The sequence below is a fragment of the Artibeus jamaicensis genome, unplaced genomic scaffold (assembly GCF_021234435.1).
Source record: "Artibeus jamaicensis isolate MK-2021 breed Jamaican fruit bat unplaced genomic scaffold, CSHL_Jam_final contig_426, whole genome shotgun sequence".
In the NCBI taxonomy this organism is placed as follows: Eukaryota; Metazoa; Chordata; class Mammalia; order Chiroptera; family Phyllostomidae; genus Artibeus; species Artibeus jamaicensis.
Window position 1 is genome coordinate 678,278 of NW_026521826.1, and position 26,912 is coordinate 705,189.

The 26,912-nt window shown below is 38.7% G+C and overlaps 1 protein-coding gene across 1 annotated transcript in view; it reads left to right on the forward strand.

Annotated features, from left to right (window-relative positions):
* CUBN (cubilin) overlaps positions 1-26,912 on the forward strand; it is a 263,178-nt gene that overhangs the window by 195,442 nt on the left and 40,824 nt on the right. The window contains exons 53-58 of the mRNA XM_053665793.1: positions 24-249; positions 1,835-2,022; positions 8,704-8,860; positions 10,284-10,433; positions 21,111-21,311; positions 23,743-23,872. Of these exons, the coding sequence (XP_053521768.1) occupies positions 24-249; positions 1,835-2,022; positions 8,704-8,860; positions 10,284-10,433; positions 21,111-21,311; positions 23,743-23,872 (1,052 nt within the window). The remainder of the gene's footprint in view (positions 1-23; positions 250-1,834; positions 2,023-8,703; positions 8,861-10,283; positions 10,434-21,110; positions 21,312-23,742; positions 23,873-26,912) is intronic.

The window sequence follows — 26,912 nt, forward strand, 5'->3', positions numbered from 1 at the left end:
ATTGTTTCTTTCCTCTCCTGCAGCTTACATTTAGTGACTTTGATATTGAAAGCCATGTAGCCTGTGCTTGGGACTCTGTCACTGTCAGGAATGGTGGTTCCCCTGGATCGCCCATAATAGGACAGTACTGTGGGACTTCCAACCCTGGGCCAATCCAGTCTGGTTCAAACCAGCTGGTGGTGATTTTTAACTCAGACCATTCAGTGCAAAATGGTGGATTCTATGCTACGTGGAGCACACAGACTTTAGGTAAAAGAAACATTCTCTGCACTTACCATCCTTTTTCTTTGATTTAAAAAATTTAATAACTAATTCCGCAAGTGTATATTTTGTATATTCTCTGTAAGACTTGGTTCTAAATGCGGCATCTGATGTAGCAACCCCAAAAGGACGAAACAGCACCAATACATGTTTTTTCCATTTTGCACAGGCAGAAACTTAGGATACATGGGTTAATAAATGGACTAGACTGTGTAGCTAATAATTGGTAGGGTCAGGGTTTGAATAAAGACAGAGCCTGGGAACTGTGATATTAACACTTTATCATTCTGCCTCCATGGGCAAAAGGGCACAACCACGGAATCGTAAGGAATAGAAAAGGTGTGTGGGGATTGCGGTAATTTAACATTCGGCAGCCTGGAGGAAGACTGGGAAGTGGTGAGCTGATGGCAGGAAGATAAGTCGTCCACCTCACATGGAGTCTTGGCTTCCATATTATCCTTAAGTCGTGGGGAGCCAGTGAAGAGTGCTGAGCAGCAAAATAACAAGATCTGTGATTTTTAGAATGAATGCTGTACCTGTAGTATGTGACAAATAATCATACATTTGATTTCAAAGGATGTAGCATTTGAGTATATAAAGTATGGACTTCATGGAAGTTCCCAGAAGATGTAAGAACTTACATCAGATACTTTTAGTCAGGACTTTGTTAGAGCTTTGCAATGTCACACACACAGGGCAATTCTTTACAGGAGAGTAAGAGTTATTACAAAGATCTTTATGGAATGAGTCAAATTTTCCCTCATTAAAGCACTGGTTGCTGTGAAGTCAAAGGGAGCTTTTTAAAATTTTTAAAAAGATTTTATTTATTTAGTTTTAGAGAGAGGGAAAGGCAAGGAGAAAGAGAGAAAGAGAAAAATCAAGGTGTGGTTGCCTCCCACATGCCCCCTGCTGGGGACCTGGCCTCCAACCCAGCTATGTTCCTGGCTAGGAATTGAACCAGTGTCCCTTTGGTTCACAGGCCAGGGGCACTCAATCCATTCTGGCTTTTGTCATGTCTTAAGTACATAGTTCAATAGTATAAAATAATTCTAGATTTTTAATGTCAATCCATGTACTTTATTTCCATTCACCAATATTTTAATGTGAATGGACCAGGGTGATTAATGGGAGAATGTTCCCCTCCTCAAGATCGCTTTCTCTAGTCCTGTGTGTTAGAATGAAATTGCAAATGAGTAAGGACTTGTATTCTTGTTTTGTGGTAATAAAACACACAATTTGGGATTGCTGGACCACGGATTGTAGCCTCAAAGGGAGTTTATCATATTGGTATTGTCTGGAGACAGTGTAGGAGTCCATCCTGTTTGTGAGGAGGATTCGAGTTCTCAGTTGAGCTCCTGGAGGTGTGACAAGAGAGTAACAGCTGACACGTCCTGTAGATTCAGTGCACCTGACACTGACTGAGTGTTGTTTGCCTGCCCCAGAGGCCAGGGGCTCATACCTAAGGAGAGACGAGCTAAAATCCCACATTTCCAAATGTGTCTTCTCTAGAAGCCCTGGCTTCACGTTGTTATTTTCCTCCAGATTAATGACTTTTTCCATGACAATTTTTAAGGTTGTGGCGGAATACTTCATTCAGATAATGGAACCATCAGATCCCCTCACTGGCCTCAGAATTTTCCTGAGAACAGCAGGTGTGCCTGGACAGTCATTACTCATGAAAGTGACCACCTGGAGATCAGCTTTGACAGCAACTTCCTAATCCCCAGTGGGGATGGACAGTGTCAGAACAGCTTCCTGAAGGTCGGTGGGCTTGTTTATTTAATCAGCAGAACTGGGTTTGTGAACATGAACAGTTAGAGTGGAAATGACTCATTGCCTCTCAAAGTAAGAAAAGGACAATTTTGCTGCTTGGATTTCTTGAATTAAAAAAGTGAGAAATCTCGACTGTTAGGAGTTAAACTTTGAACCATAACACACATATTGCCATGGGACTTTTTATTTGCCAATACACATGGAAAGTAACTTGAGGAGATTGTTTTCTGGCCTTATTAAATTCTCATGAGCATTGATGGTTCTTCCTTTCTGTAGCAACTAAAGAGAGAGAAGACCAGAATTTGTTTTTTCTCTTATTCTCTCTGTCTCTCTCCCTCCCTCTCTTCCTGATGAGATCCTCTGGGGCAAAATGACTGTAAGGCACCATTACAAGCACCATTTAAAGTATACCATAGAAATTACAGAAGGGTAGAGAAGTGGCTGTTGTGGCCTTCACCTTGGCCTTAAAAGCCCACAAGCTGAAAAGACCACGAGAGAGACCCTAGTCGAATGGTGGCACTGAGGCAGTCAGCAAGGCTGGCTGTCTTACAGGTACTGTCATGCGGCCCTGGCCTCACACGGCCGTGAGGACTGGAACTTCATTCCGTCTGTGCTCTTTTCCATCTTACATGTTTTATTTCTAACAGGCAATGCCTTTTAGTGGGAAGAACATCAGCCTTAAGTTCACATTAGTCAGGACTCTATTCAGATCTCTTACATTTACCACCTGCATGTTTCTCTGTGAGCTAATGAAACATTTGAACTTAAAATTACTCACCCATTAAAATAATGAGAACAATACCTACTTCAGTAGGATTGTTTTATGCATTAAAGGTAATACAATATAACATAGTGTTCAGTACTATATCATCTCTCAAATTACATTTATATTTAATTAGTCTGTGCTTACTGTTTAAATAAAAATTCTATACTTATATATAAAATATGTGCATAATAAAACACACTTAATATACACTATTTCTACTTGTTTTTTTTCATGAAACAAATGAACTCTCTCTCTCATGGACTGAGTCAGCATCTAATGTGTAGATGTGAGACCTGAAAGTTCTTTCCCTGTAAATACAAATATGAAACATTTCTCTGGCCCATTTTTCCTCTGGTTGAACTGGGAGTCCCTCCAACATGGGGCCAAGGCAATGCCACCAGCCGGTGGGGGCGGGTCAGAGCCCCGCCGAAACCAGGCGGCCTGGGGAAGCGCCCTTCTTCCCTCCTGACCCGAGACTCCTATTTCTGACAAGAGATACAAAATTTGGGGGGTAAAACTAGCAAGAAGAATCCACCTATAGCAAGCAAACTTAAACCTCACACTTTATGTGAAAATTAGATCATAGACTGAAATGTAAAATATATAGCCATACACTTTTAGGGGAAAAAATAGCAGAAGATCTTCAGGGCCTAGAGATAGGTGAAAAGTTCTTAGACTAAGCATAAAAAGAATGATCTATAAAAAGAAAAATTAATTTTATCTCATCAAAATGTGAAATTTTTTGTTTTGTGAATGCTTCGGTGAAGAGTGTGAAAAGATAGGCTACAGGGAAAAAAGATTTACAAACCCATATCTGACAGCAGACTACTATTTAGAATATATACAGAACTCTGAATTCCATGAGTAAAAATACAGAATTTCTATTAGAATATGGGCAAAAGATATAAACAGGTATTTCCCCAAAGACAATATACAGGTTGTAAATAAACATAAGGAGAGATGGTCAGCATCACTAGCTGCTGGGGAAAATGCAAATTAAAACCGCACTCAGAAATTGCTGCACACTTCTCAAAACGGCTAAAATTAAAAGCTGTGACACACACGAGGTTGGGAAAAGGTGGATCGCTTATCCATTGCTAGTGGGAATGTAAAATGGCACAGGCACTCTGAAAAACAGGTTGGCAGTTTCCTGTACAATTAAACATGCACTTACCGTAAGATCCAGCAATTTTATTTGGGGGATTCAATCCAGAGTAATACCAACTGTGTCTAAACAAAACCTGAGCATCAGCATTCATAGCAGCTTCACGTGCAATGGCTCCAAACTGGAATCAGTGAAATGTCCTTCAACAGTTAAAAGGTTAAACGAACTCTAGTACATGGAAACCATGGAACACAGCTCAATAAAGACAAAGTACTGACAGACTAACAATTAAAACAAATCACTGTGGAGTTTTGCCAAGTAGAAAAAGCCAGTCTCACAGGTTGTGTAATCTATTGTCCCATATAGATAATGTTTTGGAAATGGCAATATTTTAGGAATGGAGGACAGAAAGACAGAGGTTAGAGAGCCAGGGGTGCGAAGTCAATCGTGTGACTGTAAAAGAGCGACCCGACCTATACTGGCGGTGTCAGACCTACTGAATGCAGTGGCATAGAACTTGTGTAAAACTGGATGTACACACACGAGTGTAAGTACAAGGAGAACCGGGCAATTGGCCAAGATTGCTGGATTGGCCAAGAACACTGATGTCAGTGTTCTTATAATACACTGCAGCTTTGCAGGACGTCCCTGTTGGGGAAAACTGGAATATGTACACAGGGATTTCTCTATTTCATATCTTATAACCACATACGGATCTGGAGTTCTTTCAGCAAATATTAATTTTTTAAAAAAGTTACTGGAATGATAAAATCTCACTTGCAGCCAGGCTGCATTATAGAAAACCCTTAAGTAAGCTGAAAAGTTTTGGACCTGATGACAATTTTTTAACATTTTGTAGATCTAATAGTCTGACGAGTCTTGGGTCATAGAGCCAATGACATGAGTTGCTGATGACAAGGCAGCAATGAACACTTAATAACTCCTTACCAGTATTATCACTACAACCTGCATGTCGTGGGCCAAAGGTAGAGCTGTCAGATCCATAATCAACGACTTCAGAAAGGTAGACATACGCACATGAGTATTCTTGAAGTTCTTCATTAAAGAACTTGAGATTCCTTATTAAAAGTTATCTTCTATCACTTTGCTTTTTAGTCATATTTGTAAAAATAGTATATGCAGATATTAGTAACTTATGTTCATAATTTTACTAAATGTAGATAGAAAACTTCTGTATACTGTTTCCTTGGATAGTTAAGGGAAAATTAAAAATTAAAAGGAATATTAGGGAAAATAAATAGTGTTCATTTCTTTCCTGACATATCTTTAAAATTTTTTAAATTGCAATTTACATTAAATATTATTTTGTATCAGTTTTGTATGAGCACAGTGATTAGACAATTATATACTTTATAAAGTGCTTCCCCTGATATTTTCACTACCCACCTGGCGCCATACAGAGTTATTACAATATTATTGACTATATTTCCTATGCTATACTTTTATATCTCTGTGACTATTTTATAGCTATTAATTTTTACTTAATCCCATTGCCTTTTTCACCCAGCCCCCCAATCTTCCTACACTCTGGCAACCATTAGTCTTTTCTGTATATCTATGAGTCTGTTTCATTTTGCTTGTTCATTTATTTTTTCTTTAGATTCCACATATAAGTGAAATCATACAGTGTTTGTCTTTCTCTGACATACTTCACTTAGCATAATACCCTCTAGATTCATCCATGCTGTCACAAATGGTAAGCTTTCATTCTTTTTTATGGCTGAGTAATATTCCACTATATATATATATATATATATATATATATATATATATATATATACCACAACTTTTTTATACACTTGTCTGTTGATGGGCACTTGGGTTGCTTTTGTATCTTAGTTTTTGCAGATAACACTGCAATGAACATAGGGGTGCGTATTCTTTCAAATTAGTGCTTTGGAGTTCTTCAGATTTAGGCCCAGAAGTAGAATTGCTGAGTCATAAGGCAGTTCCATCTTTAATTTTCCGAGGCATCTCCATACTGTTTCCACAGCGGCTGCACCAGTCCGCACTCCCACCAACAGCGCACCAGGGTTCCCCTTTCTCCACAGCCTCACCGGCACTTGCTATTTGTTGATTTGTTACTGATGGCCATTCAGACAGGTGTGAGCTGCCATATCATTGTGATTTGAATTTGCATTTCTTGATGATTAGTGGTAATGAGCATCTTTTCATATGTTTATTGGTCATCTGTATGTCTCCTTCTCCATATTTGTTTATTCAAGTTGTCTGCTCATTTTTGAAATTGGATTGTGTGCTTGTTTGGTGTTCAGTTGTATCCTGACACATTTTTTATCTTAGGTATTTGACAGAATATCTGTACTTTTGTTCTCATTAGCCCTGGTGCCAGGCTCCTCCCATATCTAGTAAATGGAAATATAATTTGACTTTAATAAAATGACTAATGTATGCCAGTGTTTAAAAAATCAATTGAAATGATATCACTTTAAAGAACTGAGAAATATTAGGTTGGTGCTATGAATCCATGCTGTTTCATTCTTCTTCTTATTGACTGCTATGCCAATAGAAATGTTTTTAATGGCTTGATGTTTTATTGCTTTGTTGAGAAATATTCCTGAAAATGATATGTTCAAATGAGTCATCTTGTATAATTTGATGTAAAAAAAAGTCAAATGGTCAAGGAAGACCGACCCAAGCCTGACTACTTTCTTGCCTTCTTGGTTAGCTGGGGGGTCCGGTTCTCTGCCTCGCTGCCCCCACCACTACATGCTGCCCACACACCAAGGATGACAGAATGCCTCCTGGCCTTGCTAAGAATGATTTTCCCTGAGAACAGCAGAATTGCTCCCAGTTGAGACTCTCTCAACGAGGAGGCCCTTCCCTGGTTAAACATGTTTAATAGTACTTTTTCCCCAATAGTGTGTATTCATTACCTCACATCCACATTTTCCTCAAGTGACGCAGCATTTTCTATACCATGATCTTTTGCTTAGACAACTGCAAAATCCTCCTGGAAGATCTCCCAGCAACCTTTCTTTTCTTTCTATTCTTCACATTGCAATATTTTCTAAAAGCCAAATGTCTTGTACCCTTAAGCTTCCAAGAGGCTCCTCACCATTTTCAGGACAGTGGCCTGGATGTCTAACATTTGACAGGCCTGCTTGGACTCTTAGCCCTTCCTCGCACCTTACTCGGTTCCTCTGTGTTCTTCGAACTAGATGTGCCTTTTCTTGCCCTGGGGTTTCTTTAGGCAGGCTCCCCGCTCTGCAAATCAGGTACAGCGCCTTACTGTATACTCTTAACAGTTCCATTACAGCCCCTCCCAACGTTGGAAGTTTGTATTTAAATTTGTGTTTCTATGATTAATGTCCTTCCCTAGTCTGATTAGGATAGGCTTGATTTGGAACTTCGACGCTTACCATTATTCCTCAGAAACAATTTTTTGAATGACTATATCAGTTATTTCTTTCAAAGTAGCCAAACAAACTAAATGACAGACCAAATCTACCCGGGAGTTGCTCATCCAGTCTTTACTGACTAATATCACATAGTGACCGAGTCTCATCCTTTCTTCAGGTTGAGTCTTAAAGTTTAATCTTGGCAGGAATTCTGCTTTGATTTATTTCAATGTATGCTAGTTAAATATATGAGATCTGTCCAGACAGTATCCAGCCATGAACTATGACAAATAGAGACATTTATTAAAGAAGATACAAGATATAAGAAACATCGTACATAGGAAAAATGATGCCTCAAGCCCTTTCAATGTAGGCACCTTGGCACCTCACACTGTTCTCCCAATCTTCATCAGGTGCCTTGCCATATTTGCCTGAATCTCATTGATAGTCTTACATTTCTTTAGTTTTCAGAAAAGCCAGAAGTGGCAGGGTGCCAAATCTGGGCAGTAAGGGGGCCGAGTCACCTGGGTGATTTGACATTTCACCAAAAGACTGTGTGAGATGTGACACACGAGCAGGCGTGTTGTTGTGATGAAGCTGCCAGTCACCAGTTGCCCATAGCTTTAGCCTTCTGAAGCACCTGAATAGTTTCTGCAGAGGAATGTTCAAGCTTAATGCAAAATTTGATGCAGATTCATTGCTCTACTTGCTCAGTCATTTTAAATGTGATAGCCACACAGTACACATGCTCACTCGATGGTGTCTACCACCCCCACTGTCTAGTTCAGTGAAGTTGTTGGCATTCACACACGCACATTCCAGTCCACTCTCCTTGGCTGCCAGGTTGCATCAATGTCATGCCCATTGTTCTCATTGTATGAACAATGGCTGGACTTTTTCTGGATCGACCTTGTCTGCTTGCAATTCATGTCCACTTTCTTTATGCTCCACAAAAATATTAATTTCCACAGGTTTCTTGCTTGATAGTGTTCTCTACTCACAACCTACAATTTTCCATCCACTCAGGACAAATGGTAAACCCCACATATCCCCCCCTTCTCCTGCACATGTGTGCTCTTCCTCTCCGGGCACCTAGCAAGCTCAACTAACTTTGATTAGGTCAACTAGGAGAAGGTGAGAGGAAACTGAATAGTGATTGATTTTTTTAAAAAATTACTGTCTAGCTACACAAAAATAAATAGAATGTTCTTGGAAAAATAAAAAAATATATGAGACATGCTATTAAAATGCAGCTTGAAACTATTATTCTCAAAAGAAAATATTGCAGATTTGCATTGTTTTATTTACTATTATGTTTAGGTTGATACACACCTTCGTACCATGATTTTTCAGCATAGGTGCATTAAACTGTCAACAGGAAAACCTTGAGCATTAAGTTATGTTTGTGGCTGTACTAGGTTTGGGCGGGAACTGAGGCGGCAGACACAGCACTGTTATCCACAAGCTGTGGGAACGAGGCTCCCGGCTCCATCGTCACCCCGAGAAATGCACTCACAGCTGTGTTCCAGTCTCAGGAGACCCCGGCTCAGGGCTTCTCTGCTTCCTTCGTAAGCCGTAAGTGGCACTAAAAACCCGACTTGGAGATCCTTGAAAGGGTATGGCTGCCACAGGCAGGCCTGGGGAGAGTAGGGCACTGCCCCGGGGTTGGCTAGAATGGGCTCCAAGTGGCAGTGCGGCTCGGCCACCTAATCCCGAGAGTACTCCCATCCTTCAAAAATCAGTGAGAATGGAACTGAAGTCAATGGGAGGTCAATTGAGAGTCGAGTAAGATATCCAAAATTAACCCTAAAATTCCGAGGGACCAGGAATTTGGCAGGTGCCCAGGAAACTAACAATCACTAGTCACCAGGCACCCAGCATGTGGCACATTGACTCCCTGCACTGAAATTACCTGGGGCTTTAGAAGCATGCTGATTCTAGGGCCTCAGCTGACCCCTCTGAACTCAGAATTTCCATGGGTGTGGACGGGAATGTTTTATCTCCCACCCAGATGATTCTTACGGCCAGTAAACTTTGGGAGCCACTTCTTCAGAATTTTCCCTTCCTTTTCTTACTGCTGCTCATGAGTGAGGTTAGGGGGGAATGTATCAGTGTTTAGGCCTCAGGGCCAAGGGTGTGTGCCTGTTGGCTGAACTGAATCAAGTAGCTACTAACTGCAAACCACTTCTTAGGAAAAAGTTTGACGAAAGGAATTAGAGGGAATAATGAAGTGAAAGCATCCTTTAGACTCAAATGAAAGGGTGGAGGTAATGAAAGTCGAACCAAGACCTAACTTAGGTCTTCAGTGGGCTGCTTGTATACATGTGTGTAACCGTGTGTGCTGGATATCAAGGTAAAAGGGTATTTACATACCCGTATGTAAATGTATTTACATACGTGATAGATCAGCGAGTGAGGTGGATTAACTAGTTAGTGGTGGTATGGACACAAAAGTCATTTTAGTGGTGAAAAGATACTTCTGTTTCTGACACCAAGCATTCCAGGAGTTGGGATTAGTACATTCAACCATTAACAACAACAACAAAAAAGTGGGTATTTTTGTGGACAGATTACAGTAATGGTAGTTAAATAGTATAGTTTTCTAGCAATATAATAGGGTATTTTAAAAGCACTGGGTGTACCGATGTGGTACAAATCACTTTTCATCAGCCATTTCTTTATTTACATGAACCATATTAAATCTTTGCTAAGTTATCCTTTCTTTACTATCTTAAAATTAAGTGATTTGCAACAGATTTGTGGTAAAAATTTCTACTACGTAGTTGAAAACCCTACAGCATTTTCTACACAAATATGTAATGTTCTCATTTACTTTTTAAGTGAGAATTTCATTCTCTTAGTTATTGTTTCTTCAATTTGGAGTGCCTCAGAGAACACGTCTCTATAGAATTTATGAAATTCGAGTCTTTTCCTCACTGATAAAGAGATACAGAATATGAGAACAAGTGTTTTGACATACTTTTTTCTTCCTGCATAGGATGTGGAAGTAATTTCACTGAGCCTTCAGGTTACATCATCTCTCCGAACTACCCGAGGCAGTATGACAACAACATGAATTGCACCTATTTCATAGAGGCTAACCCTGGGTCTGTGGTCGTCTTGACTTTTGTATCTTTCCATTTGGAAGGTAAGCTTATTCACATGTAAATTACAATTGATTCTTAATAAATGAATGAGGAATAAGTAGAGGCACAGTAGAGGTGATTTCTGAAGTCACCATTTGAAGAAAATATTTAAAACATCACAGGGCACCTTTGATATAAACTTGATTAAAATTCCATCCAGTGTTTTAAGAACACAGGTACCATGCTATTCCCTCCAGAAGTAAAACAAAATAACACAAGAGCTTTAATAACACAAGCCTCAAGTTAGTACCATAAGGTAAACAAGTCAGAAATGTATTACATTTAATAATAGTCATTAATTTATTCATTTACATTTGTAGTCTATGGACATAGATATGGATATACACACCCAGTCATGCACACACTATAACTAGTGAGAGAAACTATCAAAGTAAAATTTATAAATATCTGAGCTGTACTTTTAAGCATTGTTATGGGACACCCTTTCATCTCCTTTCTCTTCATTGTCTTCATCAGTCCCATATGTATAGTTGGGAAATCTCTCACCACAACCACCCCGTTGGGTTCACTACGACTCTAGTGGATGGGCTGCTGGCGGAGAGAACAGTGGAGTTTCTGGTTTGGGCTGGTCTGTGGCTATAGTAGTCACAACTTGATGTTTAATGGATGCTTTGACGCTGCAGGAGAGAGATCCTCCAAGTAGATGGCTATTTGCAACCACTCAGTCATACTAATATTTTTTACAAATTAAATTTTTATTGCTAAAGTATAACTAATCAGTAAACTTATCAAGCTACCTCTGCACAATTAAAACTTCTTTCCCTTTAGGTTGTCTATCATGGCAATGAAAAGTTAACATTTAGCAAAATGTTCTCCAATACTCAGTATCCAGAAAATTTAGGTTTCATAAAAGTGAAAATGACTTGTCAGTCCTCATACACTGGTAAATGATGCAAAGCCTCTCTCCCCATTTGATCCTTTCTCTGTGACCTCCTTTCCCTAACTTTCACAAGCTGTGGTTTGGGGCACCTGTGTTTGCTAGAAATTGCCAAGTAAGCGTGATGTATGTCCCTGTAAAAATGCAACGTGAATTTTAATATGGTCTTCTCAGCATTTGCTAGCACCAAACCCCAGCAATCAAAAAAGGTGCTCACGATATATACAGCATTAGGAGAAAGCAAAGCGGTTTATGTAAGATGATCCAGTTTTCTGCTTCCAGTAATATATGTGTGAATAATCTGTGGAGTTCTTAAGTCATACCTGAAGAGTTGTTACCACTGTGCATAGATTGTGATGTTTGAGTTCTTCTTTATATCTCTTCTATTATTTTTATATTCAGGGGAATGTTGTTTTAATAACAGGGAGAAGTGTGTGGCTTGGACTTCGTATTTGCTCTCATTAAATTACATAAACAAAAGAATGTCATATGCCAATGTCATTTAGAGTAAAAGGGAGACTGTGTCAGATGTACTATGTACAATAGCCACAGAAAAGCACCACTGTACCAGTGGGATGTGTATTGTTACAAGGGAACTCATACTTACCCTAAACAGGAGCTCCCTGACTAGACAGGACACAGGGACAGCATACACTGACTACTGGATGTGGGTTGTGGTGGGCGAGCATGGCATTTCAGATGGGTCCCCAAGGCCAGGTTGACCATTTGCTAGTCACCTGACTGTGTAAATTGCTTAATGTTTTTGATAATCACTTTCATCTATTTTTCCTTTTTTAAAATTTTTAAGCATTTTTTAAATTTAATTGTTGTTCAAGTACAGTTTTCTGTCTTTCACTCCCATCCCAGCCCACCCCCGCAGTGCTCCCCACCTCTCTCCCATTTCCACCCCCCTTGGTTTTTGTCCATGTGTCTTTTATACTTGTTCCTGTAAACCCTTCCCCTTTTCCCCCGAAATTCCCTCCCCTCTCTCCTCTGGTCCCTGTCAGCCTGTTCTGTATTTCAGTGTCTTTGGTTGTATTTTGCTTACTTTCATCTTTTTAAAATATAAAATAGTCCTTTTAAAAGTCAGAAAATGCCTATAGAAACATTTGCGAACTATACTTCATCTCCCGGCCGCTGTTTTGCCAAATCTCCAGATGTGCCCTGGCACAAGATGCCTGAAGGCAGATTCTCGGTTCTGCAGGTTAAGCGATTTCCACTTCTACTAATGGATTTGATAATCCTGACCCATTTGAAAAGACTGATTTTTAAAAAATAAGATAATATCTTTATGATAATGCCTTGTGACATTTCCAGTGTTACAAGTACTCAGTATTTTCAAACTGCTAAGTAGGTAATTTCTGACTACAGTTTAATTAAATTATAATGATTACCAGAAAGGGCAACATTAATCAAATCTTTAATTAGATTCTTATCACTAATCATGTCAATGCTGATGTTCATTCAGTAACACCAAGAAGCTAGAAATTTGTTAGCTACAGTAAATAACATTCTGCCCCTTCTAAAATTGGCCGGGAGAATCCACGTGCAGTGCACTGTGGTAAAACTGGGGACTGCTCTCGGGGTGAGTCACAGCCTCTGGTTTTCAGGAGCACCTGCCTTTCAGGCTGCTGCTGTCCATAGGCACTCAGTCCAGGGGCTGAGTCCCACGACTGAGCATTTCGGAGCCTAACAGACCAGCAGAGCCATGGCTGACCTAGGAGGAGATGAGGGTTCTAGATTTGCTTTTTTGTTGGGCTATCCTAGCCTATAAACTACTGGAAGCACATTTATCCATACATCGTAATTCGACAGCTGGTTAGGGAAAGTTTCTCTTCAGGCTGGTACACTGAGTATTCAACTCCATACTGGCGGTTTCTGTACAGGGAGGTCACAAAGGTTCGGTAACTCTTTCTTTTCTTTTTTTTCTTTTTTAACTACTTTTCACTAAAGCTGCTCTAAAAGTATGTTATGATATTTTATGTTGGCCTAAATTTCTCCAACTTTCTTCTTCTTCTTCTCTTTCTAATACTAGTCATTCTACAAACTACAGACTTATCTTTTCTATATAATTACTACTTAATACAAAAATTCCAGTGAAATCAGAAGTCATGGGAGAAATTTTCATTTGAGCATTTATTTATAAAACAACCTTTTTTTCCTGAAACTAAACTAAACACTAAAATGGCTCTTGATATCCTGAACAGTGTCTTAAATGGGAAATGGGAATTAACAAATTCAAAATGTTTTTTTTTCTTTTGTCAAAAATGAAAGCAGAAATAGACAAAAGTTAACAGGAAAGGATGAGAGAGAAACTTCCAGTGTTTGTACTTATTTTGTAATCTGATGTCATTAAATAAATACTTATTTTATTTTCCCACCCATTGAGCAGTCTAGAAGTATATTTTTGTGTTCTTATTATTCATGTGGCCAAGTAGATGCCTCCAAGTTGCTGGGGAGATTATAGGCCATTTTTTTCATTACTTTGTCAAGTAGAGAAGTTAGTAGACGTAGTAACCTAAGGCAAGTGAATACCTTCGATGTCTTGATTTTTCTATTATTAAAATGAGATAATAACATTGATTCACCTTGGTGATGATAATGAAGAGTTTAGAAATTGTTAACAAACAAATTCCTGTATATAGGCAAATTCTAAACTCAATCTTCTCAGGTCCAGAATATCTGTTGATAGGAACTGTACGGAAGAGTAGCACATTAGCACAGACAGTGGAGAGAACTGGAAAGGCAAATGCTTCGGCTCACAGTCCTCTAGGGATGGATGGCCCCAAAGCCCCCAGGGGAATAGGGCTAGATTTCTAGAACAGCCAGGTAGGAAGTCCTGTGTAATAGTTGCTTGAGTTTTCTTTTATTAACTTAGAAGAACTGGTTTACAAGCTACACTTAATATAAAGCTAAAAGGGAAAAGAAAAATTAATTTTAGACTTTCCCTTTTGCCTTTTTTCCCCACGAAGAAGCACAAAAATTGAGTTTTGTCAGTTGTCCTAGTTGACATTCCATCCCCCCATTTAATCGAAGTTTTTTAAGTGGTATTGCTCAACTACTTACCATTTCTTCTCTTTGCTTTCTCAATCATTCTAAAGAAATCAGTATGTAGGCACATTTCACAGTTCATTACCTTAGAAAGCATTGGGCAATGGTTCTTTTGAAATAGTTTCTACAGATATTTTATTCAAATTGGTCTAGCACTGGAGGAGACACTTTGGTTACGTGAGATTCTTACTTGCCTGTGTTTTAAAACTTTGGCCTGCACGCTCTATGCAGCTTAGTTTAATCCTAGTACATGCTACAGCCTCCCTCTGAATCGTACCCTCCACTGAGGTAACCAGCTACTCAGAGCACAGGTAATCAGACAGACAATAGACTCCATTCAGAGCTGCCCCCCAATTCACCTGCCTCACCTCTCCCTGAGCCCTTTGCAACTTTACCGAAAAACTTTATCTTAGCTACAATATTAAACTGTTGCAACCAAAAGAATTTTTCTATCTCTGCTCCTCTTAGGCAGCTCTGCCTCTCTATGACTCTCAGGAAAAAATTGCAATCTGAATCTAAATTCCACAAGTTTGTATAATTTTCTGAATTACTCATCCCTGGTTTCCTTTCAATTCTCTCCAAGTTCTTGGAATCATAATGGAATTCAGAATCAAACAGTGCTCAGTAATAAAGTTCAATGTAATGAAAATCATATTTTAGTATGTTGAATAGAGAGGCCTACTCATTTTAAACAATGAATGTGTTTTAAAGGTTTTTAGAAGGGTGGATAACAGTCATGAAGACAAATCATGGAGGATCATCTTACGTCTCAGAGGTTTCAGTAGTAAATATACAACAAATTAATTGCTGAAGATAGAATTAAGAATAAATGTGGCTCCTTGTCCCATGAAATGGGTGGGCTCTAGTTGGAGGAAAAAGTTTTGTTGAATTTCAAAATACTTGTCTTCCTCACACGTTATCATATGTTTCATTGAATGCTACCTCTTGGTCACAACCTCAACTCTGGTATTCATCTGGCTTCTTGAACACCATTTTATAGGCCTGACTAAGTTCCTTTCTCTAACATGCAGGCATGCTGATTGTATTTAACTGCACCTGTTCTACTTAAGAGCTTTGTCTACCTTTTGGTTAGATATTTAATTGGTTCTCCCTATGATTATAGAAAATGGTTTAATGTCATTATTTTTGCCTGTGGCATTTGTCACCAAGTGTCCTCCCACTGAAAATTCAGGCTAATATCTTCAATCTAATACAGTGATGGGTTACATAGAGCTGAGGAAAGGCTGTATATGTGAATTATTTGACACCTAATGGTATCTTTATATATCCATTTCTTGTATATTACCTTGTTTATAATAATCCTTGATATGTTCTCAGACTTTAGGTAACTTTCTAAGACCTGATATTATATAATGTATGATTTCTTGTGCAAAAAAATTGTAGGGGCACCCCACTTTAAAGAAGTGACTACTGGAAAAAATACAAGAATGTTTTAATCCATCAAGCAACTTGCCAAATATCATGACTTCCACAATTTATTGAGTCAGGCTTTGAGAATGAGCAGATATGTTTAATGGTTTATTTAGTTATTTAATGTTGTGTTGCTATCTACAAAATATTAATATCCTCTCTCAACTTCCTCTGCTTCTCCCTGTGTAACTTTCTTACTGTTAAATACAGACCTTTTATAAACAAATGAATTTTGATTATGTCTCAATAAAGATATACCACCTTTATTTTATGGTGACATTTATATAATTGAACTAGCTCTTTTGATTAATTATTTGAAAGAATAATCAAGCATGACACATCTTACCTTATTTTTCACAGTCTTTTTTACTATTTTGTAAGATAACTATCACTGTGATAGTCTACAAGGTCTATCCATAAAGTATCCAGGCATGTATGTGAAAAATAGAGACACTTATTGAAGAAGATATAAGAAACAAGAAACATTGTACATAGGACAATGACGCCTCAGTCCTCTTCAAAGTAGGCACCTTGGGACCTCACACAGTTCTCCCAATCACCATCAGCTGCCCCTTTGTAGTGTCCTGAATCTTATCGACAGTCTGAAATATCTCCTCTTTCAAATGTGATTTTAGTTTTGAGAAAAGCCAGAAGTCACAAGGTGCCAAATTTGGGCTGTAGGGGGACTGAGTCACCTGGGTGATTTGATGTTTCACCAAAAAACTCTGCAAGAGACATGATGTATGAGCAGGCCTGTTGTAGTGATGAAGCTGCCAATCACCGGTTTTCTATACCTACAGCCTTCTGAATCATCCAAATAGTTTCCATGGAGGACTGTTCAAGCTTAATACAAAACTTGATTCAGTCATTTTTAATGCAACTGCCACAGAGTACACATCGTCACTCCACAGAGTCTACTGCCCCCACTGCCTAGTACAGTGAAGTCATCATTGTTCACACATGTGCATTCCAGTCCACTCCCCTTGGCTGCCAGGTGACATCGATGTTGTGCAAACCGTTCTCATTATATTAACAATGGCTGGACCTTTTTTGGACAGACCTTGTTTATCAAGTTGCCAACAACTTAAATACAGAATAACTGAAGAGAAGGCAGTTTGATCGGTGTAAGGCCAAGACTGTGATCTAGCATCAGCAATATTGCTTTTCATTCTGTGGTTTTGAACTTATAACTTTATATATTTTTGTAGGCTAAAGATATTTTTATAAATAATGCAGAAGCTTTTCTCCCTCAGACTCACCTACTCTAAATTTTTAATATTCTAGTGGGGCTATTAGTGTCTTCACACTGAATTCTGAGGTTAAAATTAAGATATGTAATCTGGCAGTTTTCAAACTGTAAGTCTGAGTTTAATCTACTTTTTTGTCCTATGTTTCTAACATTATATTGCTTCTAACTACATAATAAGGTCATTGAAATGAAGTATTTCACACTTTTAACTGGTAGATTTATGCCCATTTAGAAGCATTTCTCTTCCAGGATTTTCAAAATGAAGGAATTCTTTGAGGCCAATTTAATAAATATATCTTGAGTTGGTACCTCAAGATTTCTTCAAGCTAGATAGGAACTTAGCTGAGGAGCCAAATACATTCCTAAAATGTCTTAAGATTTAAATTGCAGAGATATTTTCTGATAAAAATATCAATTTTATCTAAGACAGTACTTAGATCTAAAAAGGGGAGAGAATATTTTAATGTACAGATATGTAAAAAATACAAATGTGTTCACCAAGGGTCTTCCAGTTTAAAGTGGCAGGTTATCTTCAAGTTTGTTTGGATATAAATTAAAATTCACAGGAAGGACACGGGGTTATCTCATCTCCTCAAAGGAAGGTTAAAAATAGGAAGGGTGGTAATGGGCTTCTAGGCATGCAGAACAAGGACCCTTCAGAGTGCCCTGTTTTCCCCCCCGGCCTGTTGCTGCTTTATGTATGACAGCCCCATTTTCTCCAGCTGCAGCCTGGCTTCTGTCATGTGTCAGGAGATAACTGCTGATATTTTCCAAGTTGAACATCTTTGGCTTTTACTACTGACTCCCTCTTGCTAAGTTACAGTTTGAACACAGCAGATTGGCGTAGACTAGGTCTGAGTAATCAATTTATCAACAGTGCTCAGGATGGTGGAGTTCTATAAAAAAAATAAACGACAATGATTATTATTATGATGATAATACATGCTATATTGATTAGGAATTTCTATGGTATAATTAACAGGAAACTTAGCTCAACCTGATTTACACATGAAAGGTCAATTTGTTGGCTTTACTTCTAAAGACCTCAAAGTTGGGTATGCTTCAAACCTGCTTGATCTATTATTTTACTTATGTCATTAAACATTCCACTTTTTCTATTCTCACTCTGTGCTTCTCAGTATGAGCCTCACCCTAAGGCCGGTTCTCCTCCTGGCTGTGGGGCAGCTGCCCTCGCAGTGAGGGCTGCGTGCCCCTCAGGCACGTCTAGGAACAGAGCGAGCAGCTGTCTGGTGGAGTGCCAGAGTGGGCGTGGTCCAAGCTGTAACCGCCAATCGTGCTGTTGATTCTATTCCAAATTCTGCATCTAATGACCTCATGTTGGTAGCATGAAATCATCTATGGGGGAATATTTATATCATGGAAATTGGCAAATGCTGCAAATCAGAGCTGTTTTTTTCCCTTCAGAGAATTGGTTGTTACATTTACCAGCACACTACCGTCTATTCCAGGTCTTGAAATTTACCCTAATTGAATTGTCTTAGGTCACAGGCCCCACCTTGAAACAAGGTCTATCGCCTGGGGACTTGAAATTATGAAGTAAATGTATATCATGATTTCTTTAATTTATAAGAGTGTTCTGGCAGCAAACAGGTAGTCTGATTTCAGAGTTCACTATTTCATTTTATGCAATTATACAAAATATTGTGTAGTTTTGGCCAGTTCCAGTGGGGAATTTATAAGTAGGTAAATTTTGTGTGTGAGAGGGGAGGAAGGGTATTCGATATATGCTTGTTTTAACATCTGTATTAAAGAAAAACATTTTGTCAATGAGAACATGAGGAGTATTCCACATTGTTAGTCATCAGAGCAATGTAAATTAAATGTCACAATGAGGTTCCACTGTACACACCCCACGATGGCTGACGTCAAAAAGACTGACAACACCAAGTAACTGATAAACATGCAGAGCAAGTGGAAGTCTCCTACCTTCCTGGTCCGAATGCCTGCAGATACAACTGCTTGGAAGAATCCATTGGCAGTTTTTTACAGAATTAAATACTCACCTAACTTATGACCCAGCCATTCCATTTACCCAAGAGAAATAAAAACACTTTATCATACTAATATCCAGAATGTAAAAGAAAAACTCAACATTAATTGGCATATAACCAAATTTAAAAATGGCAGAATAGACCTATTTTTCAAAGAAAATATACAAATGGCCAAGTAGCCCATGAAAGGCTCTTAGCATAATTAGGGAAATGCAAATCAAAGCCACAGTGAGCTACCACTTCATACCCACAAACATGGCTACAATAAAAACACAGACAATCACAAGTGTTGGTGATTCTGTGGGAAACTGAAACTCACCGGCATTTCTGGTGGTGTGGGAAAATAGCACAGCCTCTTTTGATAGCAGTTTGATAGGTCCTCAAAATATTAAACATAGAGTTGCCATGTAAGTCAGCCATTCCACTCCTACTCATATACCCAAGATTATTGAAAACATAATATCCAACACAAAACTTTGTACCTGAATGTTCATAGCCATATTATTCACAATAGCCAAAAGGTAGAAGCAAATCAAATGTCCATCGACTGATGAATGGTTAAACAAAATGCGTTCTGTTCACTCAATGGACTACTGTTCAGCCTTGGAAGTTATGAAGTACTGACACATGCCACAGCATGGATGAACTTCAAAAACATTATGTTAAGTAAAAGCAGTCAGTCATAAAAGGTCACATATTATATGATTCTGTCTATGTGAATGCCCAAATTAGACAAATCCATAGAGGCTGAAAGTAGGTTGCTTAGGGGTGGGAGAGCAATAAAGAAGGAAGGGTAAATGGGAGTTTACTTGTAATGGGCATAGGTTTCTCTACTGGGTGATAAAAATGTAGGTTTGGGGAAAATGTCAGTTACCTAAAGTTATGGGACTGAGTCGGTAACTAACACCTTTGAAAAACCTGAAAAGGAAACTTACCTTAGAACCAGTAACTCGCCTCCTAAAAATTTATTCTCATGAAATAATGAGAAACTTACACAAATACTTATGTACAGAATATTTGTTTCGACGGTATTTTTAATCACTAACAGTGGCAAATAATAGAATTATTAAGCATAGGGGATGACTTGAACATGGTATGATGCACCTGTATGTTAGAATTTGTTATATGAATTAAATTTGATGTTTTAGAAGAATATTTAATCACCTAAAGATGCATCTTATGTTATTTTATGTCAATAAAAATTAGGTTATGAAAGAGCATGTTCAGTATGATCCCAATTAATGTTTTAACAGTACAATTTATATATAAAAGTGATGTCATAAATTGTGGTAATAAAAGGCTTTATAATTTTTCTTTATTCTATAATTTTATTTCTCTTTAGGGTGGGTTACAATATATATTTATTTATAATTAGAAAACAAAGCAATGATATATATTTTACAATCACTAAACCTAAGCTAATAATGTTTGTGTGAACATGTATATCCCCTGTTCAGAAAACATGAAGGAGTTTCTAATCGTCTCTCCGTGGCAGGAGTTCGTTATCTGTACATAGCTTCATGTTAAACGGGGTTTTTCAATAGCAGCGCTGTGGCTGTTCAGGCCGGGCAACTTTCATTGCGTCTGCGGGATGGGGGTTCGGGGCTGCGGGGAGCACCACAGCAGGTTCAGCAGCATCCTGGGCCCTGCCCGCTCCTTGCCAGTGGCATGACCCACAGCACCAGCCAAAATGTCCAGATATTACCAAACGTCTGTGGGAGGCGAAATTCTCCCCAGTTTATATCATTGAATTTTTTAAAAATGATAAAGGAAGAAAATTCTGGGTTTTTTCAAAGTGAATGTATCTATTGTGAAGTTCTGCCTGTGTTCATACACCTGTGCTTGTTTTGTGACTAGGGTAAACCTCACTTCTTCAGAAAACCAAGTTAGACTGAGACTTACCAAAATAGCTCTTGATTCTCATTTCCATTCCTATGTAAACTGCAGGAATCTTCATTAATTTTTTGTTTGAATGTTTACAGCATTGATTGTTTATATTCCATCCGATTAAAATGCTGGTTGTCGATGCTTTGTGCAGCACGCTCCGCTGTGACGGGAAGCTGTGACGGTGACGGTGTGCGCATCATCAGGGGGCGCAGTGCGGCCTCTCCGCCTCTTGCTACTGTGTGTGGGGCGGAGCTCCTGTCCCCTATTACCGTCTCTGGTCCACTGCTGGTTCACTTCTACTCCGATTCACACACCACTGACTTCGGTTTCAAGTTTTACTATCGGATAACCTGTGAGTAGCCATACCGATGTGTGAAATTGCCTTTTCTTCTTAATTTCCATAAGGAGTTCTAATTGTGATTCATAAATCATCAACTTGAAGATTCAAAGACTTTCAGGGTAAAAATGATCAATTGAGTTCATGGTCCAGAAACATTGAATATTTACATTTTTCTTTTTTAAAAAATGTCTAAAAATTCTTTCTCATGAGCTTGGCTAGAACTACTCTTTGAAAATCAAATGGAAGTTTGAAGTTTATTTCAATAGTTTCAGTTAAATGAATGTCTGCCATCTTTAGCTGTTTGTACGTTGCACTGAGATGACTTTTTGGCCGAGGCTATCTAGATGCCTATTTCATTTCCCAAGTCACTTTGCTAATGTGAAAAACAATCTTGTATACATTTAGAAAACATCTAAGAGAATATCTTTATGATCTTCTGGTAGGATTTTTCAACAATACATAAACAATGTGAGCCTTAAAAGAAAAGGAAAAAATTGATGTATTTAATTCTGTTATAATTTGTAGCTTCTCTATGTCAAAGTCAAAGTGAGAAGACAAGTCACAGACTGTGCAAAGGCCTTTGTAGCAACTAGGATGGTTTCATTCTTTAAAGACAATTCAATCAATGTTTATGTGTAAATTATGAAAATATATTTTCTTATTTTGAATAGCCTTTTCCTCTCTTGCAATGTATCTGGTTAGTTAGTTTGCTGACAGTGTTTTTCCGACTTCATCCCGGCTTCAGTGAAAGGGGCACAGAAATCTTGTAAAACCTTCATTTTTGCTTTGTCTTTACTTGACCAAACCCACTTCTAAAAGTAGAAAGTTAAATAGTTAACCTCTCAAATAAATTACTGTTCCCACTCACAGAGCAGACTGAAAATGTCAGTTGTGCCTGAAGAAAGGCCTTCGCAGCTCGTTCATATGAACTGCTACCCGAGCCCTGGGCCCCACTCATAAAGTGTTGCTGCCTGTGGCTTTGTGGGTCTGTTGGCACAGCCTGGATAGAACCAAGCAGGGAACGGCCCCTGGTTGTCTTGTTGAATAAAGAAAAAGATGGAATTGTTTTGCTTTTTTTTACAACTGTTTTTCTGGAATGTTATATCATTGCGTTATATTCTTTTACTATTCCCTAATCTCTCAGGTATTAAAATACCATGTACAAAGTTCCACATATCCACTAGGAGAGTCTCATTTAAAGAGTGTTGTTGGTAAGATTTCAAATCCTGACAAGCTACAAATTTGGGAGTTATTTAGGCTTCAAGCTTTCCAAGGCCATGTAATTGAGTACAAGGTGAAATGGAGTAATGGCCACACCAACCTGACATTTAATTCACTGCAGATGTCCACAGGGGTCTGAGCACACGATTTCTCAAGGGCCTCAGAGAAAAGCTTTCCCTGCAAAGTGGGCTCAGCTGAGGTGAAGTACATCCATAAATAAATAGCCTTAAATGGCAGCCACAATTTGTTTCTCATTTCTAAGAGATATAAGTGGAACATATCCATTGATAGTTTATAAATCATAGAAATGACATCAAAATATACTAACCCCATTCTAATTTTGGAATCACAAAATAGAATAAATATAAACCTTTCTCACTGCAATGAGAGGAGGGCACTCTCCAACATTAGGCTGCACAACCTGATTCTCCTTATATACAGGTCCAAATAATAACAATAATTTTGTATTTTTATAATAGGTTTATCCTATTGTTATGGCTGTTGTTTTGTTGACTAATGGCAGTAAGTCAGGGCTCTGGGCAGTTGATTGCTGGAGTCAGGGTGGGGAGTGGGCTCAGCTTCCCCCGGCATGCTGGGTACCAGTGAGATAAATTTGGTCAAGTATAGTCCTTACCAGTCTCACATCTAAATAGAAATACAGAGGACCCAGGAGCTATACAGTTGAGCCCACAGAGAGAACTGAGCTCAAATGTTCCAAAAATGGTTTCCAATTCTTCACCTTTTAGTAGTCTCTCTTTGACAGTGGAAATTTGAATCCCTGTTACTGAGGATTTCTAGATCGCCGGCCTTCCCAGATTCATGTGCCTGTAATGTGCCTTAGATTCTACACACCTTTGCTAAATTTCCAGTTATCACTATGCTCCCTCTGAATCTGTGAATTAAATGTAGAGAAAGGACAGTTATGTCCCAACATATGAAATGTTTTTTCTCAGCTGTTAATTTGACTCAGACTTATTCTGTTTCAAGATATGCCTTAAAATATTCTCTTCTACTTCTGCTCCCTCACGGTTTCCTCCTTCCACCTTGATGAGAAAATCAGAATTAATTGTAAACATAAGGAAAGGAGCTTGACATGGCTTTAAGAAAAGTAATTATTATCTCTCTTAGAGAGAAAGATACAATAGTAAAGATTATCTCAAAGTTATTTTTCCATGGTAAGAGTACTAACTGTTCCCTGCACATTCCCTGTCTTCTGTTGCAGCCTGTGGTGGTGCGTTCAACTTCTCCACTGGGATCATCTCCAGCCCGGCGTACTCATTTTCAGACTACCCTAATGATATGTCCTGTTGGTATAACATCACCGTTGGAGACAACAAAGTGGTCCTGCTCAAGTATGTAAAACAAATTTACCTCCTTAAGAAAACCAATTTAGCTCAATTTACAGCAAGGTATTCCTTAAAAATGGTGAGCCTTGATTCTCATCAGAGGGGTAGAGAAAATGTTAACCTGGAAAATGGACTTCCTACGCTTCACACACGCTAATAGTGCATGGTTAAGGGGGGAAAGAGGCACTCCACCTGTTAAAATGACTCATAATTTTCCAACAGTTTCAAAGGATCTTCAAATAACAGGTGTAAGGTTTTAAGCCTATCTTGAAATAGAAGGTGTGGGGAGGGTAAGAGAAAGCAGTTTCCATTTCTTGGGCACTTACTATACTCATAAAAAACACTTTAACACTTTCTGTAATTCTGTTATTTAATTATTAAAACAGCCATATGAGGTATATATTATCAATCTCATTTTATTAATGGGAAAACTGAGTCTCCAGAAGGTGAAATAAGTTCCCAAATTGATACATTATTCATTGAAGAGTCAATATGTGAATCCATATCCAATTTCCTCCCCAAACTGTCCCTAATATTTCCCTGTTCTATCTCTGAATGGGCAAATGTTCTAACTACTAAAGAGGTTTACTTTTGTGTATCAGAACACCTCTAAATCGGTGCTACATGAGATATCCGACATCAGTAAAACTCTCCCCTAATCCCACTTACTCCCAGGTCGGCTGAAGGAAAGGCAGTCTCCAGTTCTCCAGGGTGACAAGGTTCCGCATGGCTTTCACCTTGGGTGGAATGTTCTAGCTCGGTGGTCTGGTGCTACACAGCATGTGGTGGAGAACCCTGAGAGTTGGCGTAGTTCACAGCAGCTCAGTGGGCTAGAACCACTCCCACCTCCCTCCCCCCTCCAAATCATGAAGTCTCTGCAGTTTCCCTCCAGGGGCCTGCCATACCAAATGCATTCATGGATGTAAGACAGGTCTCATCAAGCTTGATTTGGTTCCTGGATCAGACAGAGAGTAAGGAATCGATAGGCAGGACCTTGAAGGAAACTGCAGATCTTACCTGGGACTACTGGTAAGGAAGCTGTGCCCCAGAGCCAAAAAGTCCTTTAAATCCTAGGAACAAAGAGAGATAAACAAAAATTGCTAAACGACCAGGAGCAGGAGGCCTGTGAAGGGATCACTTGCCCAGAAAGGAAGCGTAAGCATGGTTCTTGTTATTTGCCATCATAGCACAGTCTTTGTTTCTTACATGGTAGGATTATAGTTGGTGTGCGTGTGTATTTTTTTTTTCCTGTCTGGGCTCCGAGCCTCACTCTATATGAAAGTTCGCATCGGTATGTTTGGACAATTATTCATTATACATTCTAATTTTTAAGAGCCCATGTTCTATGAAGCATACCATTCTAGGTGCTGCAGAAGTTGTAGGGATCAGTAAAACACAAATCCTTCCAGCAAGGCTCTCAGCAGATGCCAGCGCATCTGGCTTTCTGTCAGTGAGATTCTCCAGGTAGCGTCTGTGTTCGCCGGAGAAAATGATGCAAAACAAAAGGCCAAAATAGCTCTGTTTTAATTTTTAATTTTTCTCTGTATATTTATGGTGTGGAAAAATCAATGTGTTGTCTATAGAGGATAAAATGAATATAATGTTTGGGAAATTACCTAGCTATTGTTCAGCCCTCAGCTTCTGTTACAAGAACATTCAATGTTCCAAGTGGTTAAATAATGTTTTTATCTTGTTCTCCCTCCTCAGTTTGAACAAATTTAGCCCATCAAACATTTTTGGAAAATATTGATTCTTTTTTTCTTAAAGTTCTTAAAAGGAACTATTTTAATTGTTAGATATTTTCAAAATATTCTGTATTTTTATGTTATTTATTATAACCACTAGCAAAAAAAAAAGCCTATGAAAGCAGAAGAACATAAAAATAAGGACAGGACAGCAAATAATTTGAACAGATTTTTTAAAATAAGCATAGTGAACATGCCAAGAAAAACCATGTAGAAAGGTCTTAAAAACTATGTTAGGGACATGGCCTGTGTGGCTCAGTTGGTTGGAGCACTGTCCTATACACCAAACGTTGTGGGTTTGATTCTCCAGCATGGCACATATCTAGGTTGTGGGTTCAATTCCCAGTCAGGGCATGGAGGGGAGGCAACTGACTGAGGTTTTTCCTCTCACCTCAATATTTCTCTCTCTCTTACTCTCTGAAATTTAAAATAAAAATGCTATGTTAGGCCATAATAAAAGTTAGAGGTGCGTCTGTCAGAGGTGTAGGTTATAAGAGGTAGCAAGCAGCACGAGGGCACAGTAGTATAACTCAACGAGTTTAGTTCTCACTTGTAGGAGCGTGTCCAGTGTGACCTGCCTGAGGCTCAGCTCATTATGGTCACTCAGTGGCTCAGGCTGGTGGAAACTTCATTTCTGCATTTGCATCTGAGATCATCACTGCAGTAGGCAGGCAATTGTGGTAAACTGAGTAGTAGGTTCATAATATTCTTCCAAAAAGTAGTACCTACCACTCCTGAGACTTGCTTTGGTCATGGAAATGTATATCTCAGGACCATGTCAAACCTCAGAGTGTGCACAGTAGGGCAATCCTAGCAAACACTGGCGGGCAGACAGTGGGCCTACGTGGCGTAGTTCCCGGGACCACCAGAATGATCTTAAATGTGAGTTTCTGCTTATGTCAGTCATGGAAGATTCAAGAGAATTGAGTTCATTCTTTTCTACCATTGACTTTAAATTTTAGAATTTATTTTATGAGAAATAGTTTATTTCATACTCCTGATTTTCAAAACAGCAATAATGATCACTTGTTTTGTGTTTTTTTTAAAAAACATCTGTTATCTGCCAGACACCGTGGTTTGTTTTTGCGTATTGTTGTGGTTAACTTTACTATAAACTCCAACTTTTAAAGGGGGAAACAATGACTGTAAGAATGAGGATGGAGCTCTGATTCTAAAACCAGTGTTCCCTCCACGGCATTAGCGCCCTCTCATAAGTAAAGAACAGATGATAGTACCACTTAATGGCACAAAATAACAAGAGAACAGAGTAAGTGCTAGATTGAAAAAAAGGTTTTATTTGT